This window comes from Emys orbicularis, chromosome 18 (assembly GCF_028017835.1).
Source record: "Emys orbicularis isolate rEmyOrb1 chromosome 18, rEmyOrb1.hap1, whole genome shotgun sequence".
Lineage (NCBI taxonomy): Eukaryota > Metazoa > Chordata > Testudines > Emydidae > Emys > Emys orbicularis.
Window position 1 is genome coordinate 14,816,027 of NC_088700.1, and position 18,208 is coordinate 14,834,234.

The following is an 18,208-nucleotide window of genomic DNA, read 5'->3' on the forward strand; positions in this document are numbered from 1 at the left end:
GTCTCCGACTCAAAGAATATTTCCAACATACCTCTGAACAGCATACTAACCCACAGAATCCCCCCTACCAGCACTACAAAAAAAAGGATTCTGCGTGGACTCCTCCGGACGGTCGAAACAGCAGACTGGATTTCTACATAGATTGCTTCCGTCAACGTGCAAAGGCTGAAATTGTGGAAAAGCAACATCACTTGCCCCATAACCTCAGCCATGCTGAACACAACGCCATCTACAGCCTCAGAAACAACCCTGACATCATAATCAAAAAGGCTGACAAAGGAGGTGCTGTCGTCATCATGAATAAATTGGAATATGACCAAGAGGCTGCTAGACAGCTCTCTAACACCACATTCTACAGGCCATTATCCTCTGATCCCACTGAGGATTACCTAAAGAAACTACACCATCTGCTAAAAAAACTCCCTGACAAAGCACAGGAACAAATCTGTACAGACACATGCCTAGAACCCCGACCAGGGGTATTCTATTTGCTACCCAAGATCCATAAACCTGGAAATCCTGGACGCCCCATCATCTCAGGCATTGGCACCCTAACAACAGGCTTGTCTGGTTATGTGGACTCTCTCCTCAGACCCTACGCTACCAGCACTCTCGGCTATCTTCGAGACACCACTGACTTCCTGAGGAAACTACAATCCATCGGTGACCTTCCAGAAAACACCATCCTGGCCACTATGGACGTAGAAGCCCTCTACACCAATATTCCACACAAAGATGGACTACAAGCTATCAGGAACAGTATCCCCGATAATGTCACAGCTAACCTGGTGGCTGAACTTTGTGACTTTGTCCTCACCCACAACTATTTCACATTTGGGGACAATATATACCTTCAAGTCAGCGGCACTGCTATGGGTACCCGCATGGCCCCACAGTATGCCAACATTTTTATGGCTGACTTAGAACAACGCTTCCTTAGCTCTCGTCCCCTAACGCCCCTACTCTACTTGCGCTACATTGATGACATCTTCATCATCTGGACCCATGGAAAAGAAGCCCTTGAGGAATTCCACCATGATTTCAATAATTTCCATCCCACCATCAACCTCAGCCTAGATCAATCCACACAAGCGGTCCATTTCCTGGACACTACTGTGCTAATAAGCGATGGTCACATAAATACCACCGTATACCGGAAACCTACTGACCGCTACACTTACCTACATGCCTCCAGCTTCCATCCAGGACACACCACACGATCCATTGTCTACAGCCAAGCTCTAAGATATAACCGCATTTGCTCCAATCCCTCAGATAGAGACAAGCACCTACAAGATCTCTATCAAGCATTCTTAAAACTACAATACCCACCTGCTGAAGTGAAAAAACAGATTGACAGAGCCAGACGAGTACCCAGAAGTCACCTCCTACAAGACAGGGCCAACAAAGAAAATAACAGAACACCACTAGCTGTCACCTTCAGCCCCCAACTAAAACCTCTCCAGCGCATCATCAGAGATCTACAACCTATCCTGAAAGATGATCCTTTACTCTCACAGATCTTGGGAGACAGACCTGTCCTCGCTTACAGACAACCCCCCAACCTAAAGCAAATACTCACCAGCAACCACACATCACTGAACAAAAACACTGACCCAGGAACCTATCCTTGTAACAAAGCCCGATGCCAACTCTGTCCACATATCTATTCAAGTGACATCATCATAGGACCTAATCACATCAGCCATACCATCAGGGGCTCGTTCACCTGCACATCTACCAATGTGATATATGCCATCATGTGCCAGCAATGCCCCTCTGCCATGTACATTGGTCAAACCGGACAGTCTCTACGCAAAAGAATTAATGGACACAAATCTGACATCAGGAATCATAATACTTGAAAACCAGTGGGAGAACACTTTAACCTGTCTGGCCATTCAATGACAGACCTGCGGGTGGCTATCTTACAACAGAAAAACTTCAAAAACAGACTCCAAGGAGAGACTGCTGAGCTGGAATTGATATGCAAACTAGATACAATCAACTCAGGATTGAATAAGGACTGGGAATGGCTGAGCCATTACAAACATTGAATCTATCTCCCCTTGTAAGTATTCTCACACTTCTTATCAAACTGTCTGTACTGAGCTATCTTGATTATCACTTCAAAAGTTTTTTTCTCTTACTTAATTGGCCTCTCAGAGTTTGTAAGACAACTCCCACCTGTTCATGCTCTCTGTATGTGTGTATATATATCTCCTCAATATATGTTCCACTCTATATGCATCCGAAGAAGTGGGCTGTAGCCCACGAAAGCTTATGCTCTAATAAATTTGTTAGTCTCTAAGGTGCCACAAGTACTCCTGTTCTTTTTGCGGATACAGACTAACACGACTGCTATTCTGAAACCAATCACCACCCTTACTCTACAGCTTATTTGCATGCAACAGTTTCATTGATTGTATGAGGGAGACTGCACAGATGGTAGATGACTTGGACCAACTGCTCACCCATGGGCCCAACTGCCACCCTTTCAAATCCACACAACCCAGACACAATAACCCCAAACACACACAGGCCCTTCCTGCACTTCATAGCCCTCAATAATTCTACTGACTTCAGGGGGCATACTTATGTGAGGAAAGTTAAACATGTATAAATGTTTGCAAGATCAGATGCTATAACAGGGAATACAGCCCTGTGATTGTTGGAAAGCTCCAGCTTCAGTAACAAAATATAAAAAGCAACTAATGTATATGCTGCTTAGAATAAAGATAGGACAAAGAAGACTGAAAGGATGGTCCAGGGGTAAAAATGCTAGGCTGGGACTTGGGAGATCTACGTTCAATTCCCAGTTCTGCCTTTGGCTTCCTATGTAACATTAAACATCTCTAGGATAATAGCATCTCCCTACCTCATAGGTGTTGTGAGGATAAATACAATCATTAATTAATGATTGTGAGGCACTCACATACTATGGTGATGGGGACCATATAAGTGACTTTGGGGGGTGAGTTCATTTCTGTTACTGTACAATTTGTGTGTATGCGTGACAGTTTAATCTTCTAATGCATAGTTAGCATGCTGCTGTGCTTACCAAAGGACGAAATTGATCAAGTTAGCACAGGGGTATGCCACACTAACTGAACTGGAAATAATATATGTAGTTAAAATAAAAACAAATTTGAGATAATATCTTACATATACATTTAAATAAATATAAATTTGCTTCTATGATGAAATGTAAAAATAATGTTGAAATACAGAATTCCATATGAGGTGGTCACCTTCATTTTATTTTTTTTAAAGGTAAAATAATCCATTTGAAGAAATATACCATGCATTTTTCTGGAGTAGATAATCTTGAAAATTGACTCTTTTATGCCTTTCAATTGTATTCAAGTATCTACCTAGATGCATGAAAGTAGCAGTAACAGAAATTGCACACACACAATGAGAAAAGGTAACACCCCTACGGCTACAAAACACAGGCAATGTATAGTTAAGCGAATCATTTTGGCAAAACACCAGTTCTTCTGCAGTACTTTCTGACTATCTTTTATCTCTTCACTGGGCAAGCAAATCAGTTTTAGAAAAATTATTTTCAAGTATATTCAGGCTGAATTATTATGAAAGTAGAACTCTTGGTTTTTATTATACTATAGACAGCTATTAAAATAACAAAAAGCTTTGAAATTATTACAGTAATTCCATCCTGGGATTTTAGTAACTACGTACGGTCACATGATTTTTGCCGTACTGATCATTAGCCCACTATATCCTGTATGTGACAGCACCAGATCTTTTAGATGGAACTATAGCTGTATGATTTATACTTACTTGTTTACTAGGTATGTTACACAAAGTACCTGTCTATCCATCAGAGAAGAGCCATGAGAATGATTAAAGGATTGGGAAACACCTTATAGTGATAGACGCAAGGAGCATAATTTATATAGTTTAACCAAGTGAAGGTTAAGGGGTAGCTTGGTCACAGTTTATAAAACCTATATGGCAAACAACATTTTGATAACATGTTCTTCAACCTAGCAGACAAAGGTATAACGTGGCTGAAAACATTGAGAGTAATTAGCCGTTGTAACAATTTACTTGGGGGTGTGGTGGATTCTCCATCGCTGGCTATTTTTAAATCAAGATTGATTGTTTTTCTAAAAGATATGCACTAATTCAAACAGGCTTTAATTCAGGGAAGTCCTATGGCCTGTGTTATATAGAAGATCACACTAGATCGCACTGGTCCATTTAGGCCTGATAGAGAGATTCATAAATTTATCTGTAGTACCTGCATAAGTATATATCTTGCATTGCAGTACTTCAGTGTCTGGTACTACACACTTTTATTTTAACTGGGTATAATAGTTTCAAGTTTTTCTAAATCCATTCCCAGAGATGAAATAGCATGTTGCCACTTCTGGGGAGCTGCCTGAGGTAAGTGCTGCCTGGAGCCCGCTCCCCAAATCCCCTCACACACCCCAACCCTCTGCCCCACCCCTGAGCCCCCTCCTACACCCCAAACCCCTCAGCCCCGGCCCCACCCCAGAGCCCACATACCCAACCGGAGCCCGCACCCCCCCTCCCGCACTCCAACCCCTTGCCCCTGCCCAAGCCCTGAGCCCCCTTCTGCACCCAAACTCCATCCCAGAGCCCGCATCCCCTCCCACACTCCCTCGGCCCCAGCCCAGAGCGCCTCCCGCACCCTGAACCCCTCATCCCTGGCCCCACCCCAGAGCCTGTCCCCCCCGCTGGAGCCTTCACACACCAGCCCTGAGGCCCCACCTGCACTCCAAACCCCTCACCCCAGAGTCCGCACCCCAGCAGAGCCCTCACCCACCTGCCCCAACCTTGAGTCCTCTCCTGTACCCTAAGCCCCTCATCCCTGGCCCCCCATGAGCCCACACCCCCCTGCCCCCAATCTCCTGCCCCAGCCCAAGCCCCCTCCCACACTCCGAACCCCTTGGCCTCAGCCTAGAACCCCCTCCTGCACCCCAAATCTCCAGCCCATACCCCCAACAGGAGCCTTCACCCCACCCCAACCCCCTACCCCAGCCAGGTGAAAATGAATGTGAGTGAGCAAAGATGGGGGAGAGCAAGTGATGGAGGGAGGGGGAATGGAGTGAGTGGGGGTGGGGCCTCAGAGAAGGGGCGGAGCAAGGGTGTTCAGTTTTCTGCAATCAGAAAGTTGTCAACCCTATTTGGGGGGCGGGATGAGACATTGAGGGCCTCACTTTCAGAGATACTCCCCTTCTAGGGTGACCAGATGTCCCGATTTTATAGGGACAGTCCTGATTTTTGGGTCTCTTTCTTATATAGGCTCCTATTACCCCCTGTATTTCTCTACCCCAGAAGTGGCTGTAGTATCTTAGTGAGTCTAAAGGGCTGTATCGGGTGTGACACACTGTGGGATCCTAACCATTTCCACGCTACACTGTACCTCCTACGCCAACTGTGCCCTGGCTAAAGATGGCGACTCCCATACGCACCTTCCTGCCCTGACTAAAGATGGCGCCTGGTCACACCCTCCCTCGCTCTTCTGTTAAATGTGGCGGCTGCTCCTAGGGCACCTTCTTTTGCCCTTACTCAAGATGGTGACTGCCTACATTCACTACCTCCTTTGTTCTTAGTCCTGAACGCGGCTGCCCGTGGTCACCGCAATATCTGCCCTCAGTCAAGATGGCGTTTGACCACAAACCCAGCCTGTGCCCTCAGCAAAGATGGCGGCGCCCCCATCGATTTCTATCGTGCCCGCTTCCCGTGCCCTTCCAGATCGGCCTCAGCGGCTTCACAGTCGGGTATACAAGATGGCGGAAGCGGCTGCGGCCGTTTGAATTCCAACGAAGCCGCCAAACTCGGACAATAACAACCGGAGTCGCCGCCGCTGGAGGGTCCCTGCAGGGCTCGGAGCCGCCATGGACTCGCTGCCGGGGGAGGATCTCACCCTGCCCGTGGAGTTTAGCGGCAGGTAGGAGCGGAGCGGGACAGGCAGCCTGGGACCGTTTGGTTTGGAGGGGGGTGGTGGTGGGGCCACCCCGGGTCTGGCGTGGGCAGGGCCGCTCGGGATTAACGCCCCCATCTCCCGGGGGAGGCAGGCGCGCTCGGGATTAATCTCCCACGGGTCTGGCATGGGGGGCAGGGGCGCTCGGGATTACCCCCCCTTCCCTGGGCTGGATCTGATGGCGGGGGCAGGGCTGTTCGCCTTTGAAGCCCCTCATCCCCTGAGTGTGCGCTTGGTGGAGGTTGCTGTTGCTTGGGTCTCACACTGGGGCAGGGATGCTGTTTATATTCCTCCGTCCCGTGGGTTCGACACGGGGGAGGCTGCTTGGCTCTTCATGTCTGATATTGGGGAAGGGGTGCTAGGCTGCTACCTGGATCCAATCCCTCCCCTCCCCTCCCTCTCGGTATCTGTCACGTACTGTGTGGGGGATTGATGCTGGAAATCTTGACGGAGGAGGGACTTTTTGTGGGGTTTCTAAACTTTCCATCACTGCATTTGCCTCCTGTCTCACTCTTAGCGTCAGTATTTCCAGACTGCCAGATGTCTCCAGAGATGAACCTCGCATTGGCCTGGGAGTCAGTGGAGGTAAGGGCAGCTAACCTGTGATGGTGAAAAGGAAGGGGTCAAGAACACATTAAATGTTAATTTTAGGAGACTGCAAAATTAGGTTTTAAAGATAAAAATCTTATTTGCAGGGACTTAACTGGTTCTTACAGCAATGAAGACCAATAAAAACATTTCTGTGATGTCCCTGTGACTGCTTATTTTTCCAAACCATTAATCATTCCCACAGCATTTGCAATCCAGATAGTGCAGCACTGAAGCTGAAAGTGAAACTGACTACAAAGTGAAACTGAATTAATTACCCAGCTGGTAGAAATGTCAAAAGTTAACAAAGAGCATAAATAGTGAAAAGTAAACATGAAAGTCCTATTCACTTTTAATAGATGTTAGTAACCGAATCAAATAAATCTTTATATTTGCGACATATGATTTTTGAATGTCCCTTTAAGAAAATCAACAAACCTTATACATTCAAGCTATCACTGCAGAAACTGGTGTTAGTCCAAGATACCAAGCTATTAAGTTTCTGTTGTTAAAATTCTGATCCTGCAAGACATTTAGCAGCTTTCAGAATCTGTTCTTGAACTTCTTGTACTAATCATCAGAGAAGATGATGGTGGTTTACTTAGTGCTTTGTTTTAAGGATATCACATGAAAGTCTCTCACCAGATCTTCCAGCTGTAGTGCAGTTACGCACTGCAGATTCCTTATACATGTATGTTTTAAAAAAAGCATTACCATCAGGTATTACTGAATTGTATTGAGCAGGGATAGTAATTCAGCATGTTTTGCTTTATGGTGTGATGGCTGTGTGTTCATCTAACTGCAGGTTTGGGAGAAAATACAGCCTGAACTATTTATTTTGAAGTAACATAGATGATTATCTTTGAGAAGTCATGGAAGACGGGAGAGATTCCAAAAGACTGGAAAAGGGCAAATATAGTGCCCATCTATAAAAAGGGAAATAAGGACAATCCAGGGAATTACAGACCAGTCAGCTTAACTTCTGTACCCGGAAAGATAATGGAGCAAATAATTAAACAATCAATTTGCAAACATCTAGAAGATAATAAGATGATAAGTAACAGTCAGCATGGATTTCTCTCAAACAAATCATGTCAAACCAACCTGATAGCTTTCTTTGACAGGGTAACAAGCCTTGTGGATGGGGGGAAGCGGTAGATGCGGTATATCTTGACGTTAGTAACGCTTTTGATACTGTCTCGCATGATCTTCTCATAAATAAACTAGGGAAATGCAGCCTAGATGGAGCTACTATAAAGTGGGTGCAAAACTAGTTGGGAAACCATTCCCAGAGAGTAGTTATCAGTGGCTCACAGTCATGCTGGAAGGGCATAACCTTGGGGTCCCACAGGGATCAGTTCTGGGTCCGGTTCTGTTCAATATCTTCATCAATGATTTAGATAATGGCATACAGAGTACACTTATAAAGTTTGTAGATGATATCGAGCAGGGAAGGGTTGCATGTGCTTTGGAGTTTAGGATTAAAATTCAAAATGATCTGGACAAACTGGAGAAATGGTCTGAAGTAAATACGATGAAATTCAATAAAGACAAATGCAAAATACTCCATTTAGGAAGGAACAATCAGTTGCACACATACAAAATGGGAAATGACTGCCTAGGAAAGAATACTGTGTAGAGGGATCTGGTGGTCATAGTGGACCACAAGCTAAAAATGAGTCAACAGTGTAATGCTGTTGCAAAAAAATCAAACATCATTCTGGGATGTGTTAGCAGGAGTGTTGTAAGCAAGACACGAGAAGTAATTCTTCCGCTCTGATTAGGCCTCAATTGGAGTATTGTGTCTAGTTCTGGGCGCCACATTTCAAGAAGGATGTGAACAAATTGAAGAGAGTCCAGAGAAAAATGATTAAAGGTCTAGAAAACATGACCTATGAGGGAAGATTGAAAAAATTGGGTTTGTTTAGTCTGGAAAAGAGAAGACGGAGAGGGCATGAATCTGGTTTTCAAGTATATAAAAGGTTATTACAAGGAGGAGGAAGAAAAATTGTTTTTCTTAACCTTTGAGGCTAGGACAAGAAGCAATTGGCTTAAATTTCAGCAAGGGAGGTTTAGGTTGGACATTAGGAAAAACTTCCTAACTATCAGGGTGATTAAGCACTGGAATAAGTTGCCTAGGGAGGCTGTGGAATCTCCATCATTAAAGACTTTTAAGAGCAGATTAGACAAACACCTGTCAGGAATGGTCTAGCTAATTAGTCCTGCCACAAGTGCAGGGGACTGGACTAGAATACCTCTCGAGGTTCCTTCCAGTTCTATGATTCTATGAAAACTAATAATGCACAATTATAGCAATTTTTTGTGTTCTGGGAGCCAGTTTTTGGCCTCGTATTTTGAATGTTATTCTGCCCACTATTCTTTTGTGTTTTTAGCCAAATAGTTGAAATTCAGTCTACAATATAACTTCTGCCATGCAATAATGAAAGCAATTTACATACACCTTCTCTGGAAGAATATTGAATATGAAAGCAAGCAATTATAAGAAATATATCTACATTGCAGTATGGCTATAATCCTGTTATTGTAGGTGCTCTACGAACTATGTATCTCATCAGGTTAATCAAATCTTCCACATTTGAAGACTGCTGGTTGGCATTCCTGGGAATACTGAAAGGCTGTTTAGAGTATATAGAATTACTTGATAACTTTGAAAGTACTTATTTCAATATTTCCTCTAAATTGTGACAACTCTGACCTTGGTACCTCAATGAGAGAGAGAGAATATAAAATGTTACATTTTGTGTATTATTTGGCTTCTTGAAATCTTTTGTATAGAACCTCTTTTCCCCCTCTTTTAAACATTTGCATATGTTAACAGCAGCCGTAGTGCCATATTTGCATCCCTTGATAAATTTTGGTTCTTGCAGAATGAGTACATGGGGGAGAAACATTTTGATTATTTATAATCCATATATATAGAGAAGTAGTTAATATTTCTTTGCTACATCTTCCATGTATGCAAGTCTTGGTCTTGTGTGGGACAATACTGTGCAGTCATGAGCACCCTCAACTTCTATTGATTTAAATGGGTGTTGCTGGTGCTCAACACCTTATACAGTGATGCTTATGGTACATCTTGTCTGGATTTTCTTGTTTTTTGTCACAATAACTTGTTTAGTCCATAATGTAAAAAGGGGACATGAAATGACAAATGTGTTTAATGCTTTTAATACATTCTGATTATTAAAATAAGCTTTTTATCTCTTCCAAATAAAATTGTACCTTTGCATCCTTTGGTGTTTGGATCTATTTTAATTGTCTTCTCAAATGTCTAGCGTTACTGGATGTGGCGGAAGATGCAGTTTCACCAACCAGAGCTCGGACCATGAAGGATTATGAAAATGTAAGTACATTTGTAATGTAAAATTTAGTGACTGAGTCGGTTACTAAATCCTATGCAATGTGCTGTGGAACTGACTACTGACAGGACAGAGATGTACAATAACTTCATGGGGACCCATAAATAAATGCATGCTGACTCTGGGCTAAGACCTCAATTGGTGTCAATTAGCATAACTCCATTGAAGTCCATGATTAACACCATTTTTGAACTGTAACTTTCAAGATTGAAGCAAAATCCTGTTGTTAGGGCTAGCAAACTCCCCATCTTAGTTGCCGCATAACAGTGGGCACAGCTCCGTGTTCAAAACTCCTCCTAAAGAATAGTATTAGTGTATATCTTTACAATACAATATATGGCATTTGTCTGACTTCATAATTTTACTTAAAAGGAATCAATGGCAGCCTCATATTTCAAAGAATTACTGAATGTGCATTGATTTAGGGACAGCATAATTTTTTAATGGTTGAGTGCTATATCAATACCTTCTGCCATCAGATTTACTAGCCAAATGTGTTTGTAACACCAATAAGGAAATGCATTTTTGACTTAACAGGCGATGTCATTTTAACTGATAGACTATGTGGAACAGAATCGTACTGTTGTCAGATTCGGTTTGGAAAACTTGTTACTGGAGCTCATTGGAATATCATGAACATTTTTGTGAAAATGTGGGGGTGAGGGGTTGCCACTTTCCCAAATGTGAGGGATTTCAACTGAATAAATTATTTAGCAGTTTTTAATAAAGCTGGCAATTTCTGATCTCTGAATGGTTGTAACATAACTAAACCCTCATATATGTTGTAGGATCTTTCTGGTATTCAAAAGATAAGACTTAATTACTTTTTAGGGCATATGATTTTAAAATGTGTAGCTGATTAAAAAGTTAGCATTGTTTGTTTGCATTTTGTAGATTGTTATGGCTGAGTGTTTATCTCCATTCTAAATCCTTCTTTCAGCTTCTTGTCCCTTTCTCAAATTCTTCTGGGTCGTTCACAGGCTTGATGTCAGTCCAAACATGAATTGTTCTGGAAAGCTTTGGCGAAAGCTCTTACAAACTCCTTGTCTGTCTGACTCTCTTTTTTTGAGCCATCAAATATTAGATGGGGTAGGAATAACCTGCTTAAAACAACTGTTACTGTTTTTTGCATTCAGATCAGCTCAATATTTTAAACATAGCATGTGACTACCCAGTGAGGAATAATCACTTTGGGGTGGCTTGGTAATTTTAAAGATTCAGATTGTCCATTTCCAAGGAAAAGTGCTGTCGGAGAGTTGGGCAAACTCCATGAGATTCCCGTTGCGGAGTCTCTCCCAGATTGTTCCATGTGAGGAAAAGAGAGATGGGTTGTGTTTTCCTCCCTACAGAAAGGCACAGGATTTCCATCCTTCCTTCCTCCCTATGGTTCAGAACCCTCAAATTCTCAAGGTTGTCCTCATGGATGTTGGGTTCTGCTAGAGGCTAGGGCAATCTCTGCATGGGCCTCCATGCTGGCTCCAGGTATCCCCTTCTTAGGGGTCTTTTCTCCACTCCCAGTTCCCTGGCAGCTGCAGACCTTGTCTAGACTAGGATTTGGAAGTGTGATCTCATCACACCTTTAAATCCTAGTTTAGGCAAAGCTACAGATAATGCTTGATGTTGCTGCTTTCCATGTAGAGCGGCTGTGAAGAAAAGTTACTGTCTGCAGTGCATGCATCCTAAGGCTGAATTAACCTTTCAGTGGATTCTGTGCCGGACATGTGAGGGGAATGGTATGCTGCTCTCCATGTGAGTGATGTCCCTGACCTGTATGAGAGAGGAAGAACAGAGCAGAGGAGGCAGTTGACCCCTGCATGGGCAGTGGGGAGATTCATGCAAAGAAGTTTCCCTCTTTGTGCAGGCCCACAGGATGTTCTGAGCCCTAAGGAATTAGGGTGTAGAGTCTGAAGTTTGAACAGGCATAGAAATAGGAATTTAAGTGCTCGTATGGTCTGGTTTCTTTGCAGTAGAAGGAATTTTTGCACCAAGCTTGCTTTTGTGTGCAACTGGAAATGCAGTTAAATGAGTGAAAGGAAAAAGACTTTTTAACTGCGCCCTTTCCCCATTTACTTTGCGCTGGTAAGCGGAAAGGAGGAACGTCTGGTTACGTGGCTCAGGACTATTTTTTGTGTTTTTGTTTTGTTTTGTTCTCAACCATTTAACTACAGTTTTGTTGTTGGAAAATGGGTTCTGCTGGCAGGAACTGTTACTGTGCAGTGAAACCACAGCCTGTGGTGACAGATGTCATTTTGTATAAAAGTGGCTTTATGCAAAAGTGGAATTGCAGTTAAATTGAAAAGGACAAGTGCTATTTTCCCTACTGATGCTGTCGTATGGCACCTGGCTGTATAGGTCGTACTTGAATCGCAGAGTCAGCTTCTCTCAAGAAACTTGTTGGGTTTATTTCTTTTTGTTTATATTTTGAAAGAAGGAAATTTAAAGAAAAATAAGTCAAAACTGGAGACTCCGAGTTAAAATTCCTACAACTGTGTTAACTTGCTCACATTTTACATGATGGCTCTATTGAGCTGTCATTGTAACTGCATTATGTAATCTAAAAAGTCTGTGGGTGTGACTGAATTACCTTTGCTCTGAGTTTGTTTGGCTTTTGTGTTTTTAAGTTCTTAGTTTATTATTGCATTTGAATTGTTTGCATTTAGGATGAGATTTTCCAAAACTCCCAATATTGCCCCAGCTCTGCTCTGTGCTGCAGGTGTGATGAACGTAGGACTAGAAAAAAGTTTCACTAACATAACTTATGTTCATATGTTTTTAACTTCAGTGTCTTTATTGGCCGAGCTATTTAAAATAACGGCAACCTGGAATAATCCGCTGGCAATTTAAACAATTAAGCGATAAATATTGTTTGTATAATTCATACATATAGTCAAACTGAACTCAGTGGGACTACTTGCTTGAGTAAAGTGGGCAGGTTTGGTCCCTCAGGGCCCAATTCTATAGCCTTCGCTTATATGAGAAATTCTTGACTTCTGAGACTACTGCAAAACAGGGTTTCTGTATCTTCGTATGCTCTAAGGCTGAAGTCCCCAAACTGTGGGGCATGCCCCCTAGGGGGGCATGGAGGAAAGTTTGTGGGGGGCACAGCTGGGGCCCAGTCCAGCCCCCACAGGGCTGGGGAGGGAGCACCAGCTCCACTCCTGGCCCTGGCTGCTGGGCTTGGCTCTTGGCTGAGGCTCTGCTCCTGGCCCCACCCCCACCCGCAGCTGTGGCTCCGGCCTTGGTCCCTTTACCCCCATCCGTGTCCCTGTTCCCAGTTCTGGCTCGGAGGGGTGTAGACAGGATTATGGGGGGCACAAGGTAAAAAGTTTGGGGACCACTGCACTAGGGCTTGGTCTTAACACAAAGTTGCGTTGGTTTAACTAAGGTGTGATGTTGCACCAGTTTAATTAAATCAATGCAACTTTGTGTGCGAATGCTTAAATTGGTTTGTGTATTCCCACAGATTTGCATTGGTCTAACTAAATTGGTGCAACAACACACCTTAGTTAAATCGATGTGGAGTGTGTGTGTAGACAAGGTTTGGCTCTATCACTCTTCATGATCATTCATTTTGCTTTTTAGTGCTGTGGAGTGAAGACTTCCAAAGTCTGATAACGTAGATAACCTTCCTCATATTGCAGCAGTGTGTGCAGACTTTTGGCCCAGTCCTGAAAACCCAGGCTCCCTTGGGTGGTCCTTACTTGTGGAAGTAACGATGAGGCTACTCAGTGCGCAAGAACGACTCAGCCTAGAGGAAGAGATTGCATTTTTGGGCTCAGAGTTAATTATTTTTGAGGAAAAAACTCTAACTTTTACAGGCCAATCATCTTTTAAAAAATTGTATTGTTAATAATTTTTACAAGCTGCACAACACTGTCATTCTAGAGAAGCCTATATAAATATTTTATTAGTTGCTCAGTTACATATTCAGTTTCTTTCTCCAGAAAGCAGCTGGCAGGAGGCACTTGTTTTATTTGAATAAATGTTTCATGCTTGGTCTCTTAAAAAATTTAAAAGGAGACTTTCTCTTTAATGAAATCATTAACTAATATGCCTTCTTCCTATTGGGAAAGTTAAAAGTCACAATTGTTAAAGGACGTACGTACAAGAAGACTTGTTTTAATACCCTGCGTGTATACGCTAACAGTTGTACTGTAAAGTATGTGACTCTGTAGGATAAAGCGTTTATTGGCATTTGATTGGGATGACAAGCCTTATTTGTGGCTTTGCCTCAAGATTGATGTAGAGACATTCCAAGCTTTTACCAATAAAACCTTTATACTCCACACTTTCATGTATTTTGTTCAAGTTTCCTTTTTATGGGAAAATAACTACTAAAAAAAATATTTTAAACCTAATTTTTTAAAATCCTTTTGTCTGTAAAGCCAGGCTGCTGTAATACTTGATTTGTAAGCTCTTTGGGGCACGGGCATTCCCTTCTGGTCTGCAAAATGTCATGCTAAAATGTAATGTGTTTAAAAAAACAAACAAACTATTTTATAACTGTTTTTTCCCCTAAGGGCCAGTGTCTCATGGCCTTGGGGGGAGCTGTATCATTAGCAGTGGTGTGGGTGGAATAGATTCCTGGCTGTCCGTGGGTAAGCAGAAAGCAGGTGTTTCTAGCCTCAAGATACTGGCCCTTATCCAGTCCCAAATTAGTAGCAAGTGTATTACCTATTCTGGATCTTGTGCCAGTGTGGTTTTTTGGGGCGGCAGCGATAGGCAGGAGGAATTCCACATAATGGAGAAGAGGGAAGAGGTGGTGGTCTCTTTTTCTCTCTTTGGATCAACGTAAGGGGTGAAGCAGCTGATTTGAAAGCTGTTCAGAGGTTTAGAATGTCAGAAGTAGCCTAAAGGAGGATAGTTTGGGGGCAGTGTGCATATGAGATGGTCCCACAATTCTAGTGTACTTGCAGAATATTAATTTATTACTTTTGACTAGGATGGTGTCAAGATGACTGTATTCATTTCTATTGTTGAGTAACTTTTTAAGTAGGGACTTAAAGTCTCATATCTTCATGGTCTGTTAATCTGTGATCTTTATTACTTTTTATTTGCCTTTTGCACTGTGAGGAACTAAAACAAATACAATATCATTTTTACTTGTGAAATGTGGCATAGTTTATTTATTTCTCTTCTTAAACAGCAAATAACTGACCTGAAAAAAGAAAACTTCAACCTAAAGCTTCGTATATATTTTCTGGAGGAGCGAATGCAGCAGAAATTTGATGGTCCAACTGAAGACCTCTACAAAATTGTAGGTATTTAAAATCGTTGCAAGTAATTGTCTCTTTCCAAACAGTTTCTACTGTCTGAAAAATTGATGTTCATCCTTTGTTGGAAATTTCAGTATTGCCAGTTCTTTTCACTTCAGTCTAATTATATGCAATAATAAAGGGATTAAAATGACCTTTATACAATATGAAAGATTAATTTCAATTTTTCAGTACTAGCTAACGAACAATTAAATTATTAAAACAATAAATCAGAGCTTCCTTCTCCTCTGAAATCTTAATTTAAATAACTTGTTCTTGTGATTATTGGAGTCTTCTCATTCAGTTATATCACTGATGGTTAGTGTTCACAGTGTAATCTCCCAGACCAGTCATAGCAGGAAGAAAATGAAAGGTCAAGTCTGCTACCTACACCACCTGAATGTCATACTTACATCTTCTGAATGTTAGTTATTTTTCCTGCTATGGTACTTACAGGAGACGTGAAATTGACAAGAAAGTCCCTGCTTCCCTGGAGAGCTGGGCGGCTTGGTTCCCAGCTGGGAGCTGGGCCGAGAATTCGAGGTGACTTGGGACCCTGTTCCCAGCTGGGAGCCGGGGCTGTGGGGGAGAGGGGGGGAGAAACCCTGGGCAATTTCCCTCCTACCCCCGCTCCCTCTGGGGAATGGGCAGGTCAGAGGGGGCAGCCCACTGGGAACCTCTTAGGTCAGTGGAAGTGCTCTTGGTGAGGAAACGCACCAGCGACCCAAGGAGGGTAGTGTGGACATGCGGTGGCTGTAAGTTAATGTAATATTGGTTGACTTAGGTTTGTAGTATAGACATACCCTAAATATCTTCTGTAGGCAAAACCGCTTGTATGGCTGTGAAGAACTCAAGGTAACTGGTTTGATCTGTTTTAAAAAAATGACAAATTTTCTTGTAAATATGGTAAAAGGGAAAATAGTTTTTAATGTTGCTGTGTGACATATATACTGTGGTGTTTTAATATTATGATTTTTAAGAAGCTTTAGAGACTTTTACAAGGCTTGAAAATAGTCTCAAAATAAAGACTCTTTTGAAGGCTAAGAATCGGAAGTAATTTCCTATTTCCATCATACTCTGCACCTAATTTGTTTTTGAATTTGTTATTGCCTATTACAGGAAAATGTAATCAATGTGCAGGGTTAACTTTGCATTGCATTGGCTTGTGTGGCATCTTGGCATCTTATCATCTAACTTTATGTTGTAGAATATTGAGCTGAAGGTTGAGGTAGAAAGTCTGAAACGTGACCTGCAGGAGAGGGAAAAACTGCTCATCAAAGCCTCGTAAGTATGTTGTCTCTCTAAGGGCCTGCAACCTTTCTAGAACTTAGGACTGCCAAGAACTTGCCATGTATATAATGAATCTTCTTGGTACCTTCCGTACATGAGGATCCCTGAGGATTTTGCAAACTCATGTTTCGAAATTGCTTCACCTATCTCTGGAGTGAATTACAGTAATTGTTTAGAAGCACAAAGGGCCATTACATAGTTAGAATAGGCAGTGAAGAATAGCCTATCAAATTGAACCTCCAGGAGTATTTTCAGGTAGATAGAATGTAATTGCCAACAGTGGTTTGAGCATTGGCCTGCTAAATCTAGGGTTGTGAGTTCAATCCTTGAGGGGGCCATTTAGGGATCTGAGATAAAAATCTGTCTGGGGATTGGTCCTGCTTTGAGCAGGGGGTTGGACTAGATGACCTCCTGAGGTCCCTTCCTACCCTGATATTCTATGATTCTATGATTTGGGACTGGCTTAACATCCCAACACTTGTAAAAGATGAAGATGTCCTCAGAGCTTAATGGTCACTTGCCATCAGGGCATCTGGTTTGATCTCTCATCCAAAAGATGGTATCTGAAGTGTCACTGTCAGCAGTGGCGGGACATTAGTTCAGTACTGATGGAAAGTGAAACATGCCACTTCCCGTTCTTCAAAAATCTAAGAAATGTGCACATATTATTATTATTATTATTATTATTATTATTTTTTTTTTTTAAATCTGGGTTTCTAGTAAATTTGATGAGAATAAGCTCTTCCAATTGGTATTATCCAGTGAATATTTAACTTGATTCTGACTTTATCAGTATGTTGTTCAGATTCTTGATTGTGAATGTTACTGTATCTATGTATAAGCTGGAAGAGATGTGTATTGTAGAAAAATTGGATGGCTTGGGAGGACTGGTAATTGGATATAAAACTCTTCACCTCCAGGTGCCTGGTTGAAAACCAATCTAGGTTGGTAGTGACTGAAAGCTGTTACTATCTAACAGTTGCTAAGTGGCATCTGTTAAATGAATTTAGGTCTCTGTGTAGCTCACCTCACAAAGTATCAAATTGTCATTAATGAGTCCTCTTGTTGGCAGCCTGAGAGAGGCCAAGTTTCTAATGGGGCCCCGAAGACTGAATTGCCCAATTACCCTTAAATATGATTCCTCCAGATCGTTGTCAAGGCATATGGCTGGTCAGTGTAGGGAAGCATGCACTACTGAAGCTCATGATAGGAAGCAGAATTGAGGAAAAATAATAGGTAAAGCACAATAAAGGTAGGATTGCCACTTCATTACATAAGAAACACAAACAAAGTCCTGAGTCTTTTTTTAAAAAGTATTGAAAACTAGGGAAAAGAGAATTGGGTAGGGATTTATATATATGTGTACCCTTCAACTAGTTCATTTTCTGTTGTAATGCTGCTTTCTGTAGAAATTTAACATTGCCAGAGGCTTGAGATAATTTTTTGAAGCTTTAAAAACATCAAGATAGTATCACATTTATACACCTCTACCCTAATATAACGCGACCCGATATAACACGAATTCGAATATAACACGGTAAAGCAGTGCTCCGGGGGGGGGGGGGGGGCGGCTGAGCAGTGCGGCGGATCAAAGCAAGTTCGATATAACGCGGTTTCACCTATAACACGGTAAGATTTTTTGGCTCCCGAGGACAGCGTTATATCGGGGTAGAAGTGTATATATTATCAAAGAAATGATAAACGTCTCTTTCTTATCA

The 18,208-nt window shown here is 42.2% G+C and overlaps 1 protein-coding gene across 1 annotated transcript in view; it reads left to right on the forward strand.

Annotated features, from left to right (window-relative positions):
- The first annotated feature begins 5,771 nt into the window (after positions 1-5,771).
- Positions 5,772-18,208, forward strand: part of CDK5RAP2 (CDK5 regulatory subunit associated protein 2) — a 100,721-nt gene continuing 88,284 nt past the window's right edge. The window contains exons 1-5 of the mRNA XM_065418586.1: positions 5,772-5,944; positions 6,495-6,562; positions 9,862-9,929; positions 15,092-15,202; positions 16,408-16,484. Coding sequence (XP_065274658.1) covers positions 5,892-5,944; positions 6,495-6,562; positions 9,862-9,929; positions 15,092-15,202; positions 16,408-16,484 — 377 coding nt within the window. The 5' untranslated portion in view covers positions 5,772-5,891. The remainder of the gene's footprint in view (positions 5,945-6,494; positions 6,563-9,861; positions 9,930-15,091; positions 15,203-16,407; positions 16,485-18,208) is intronic.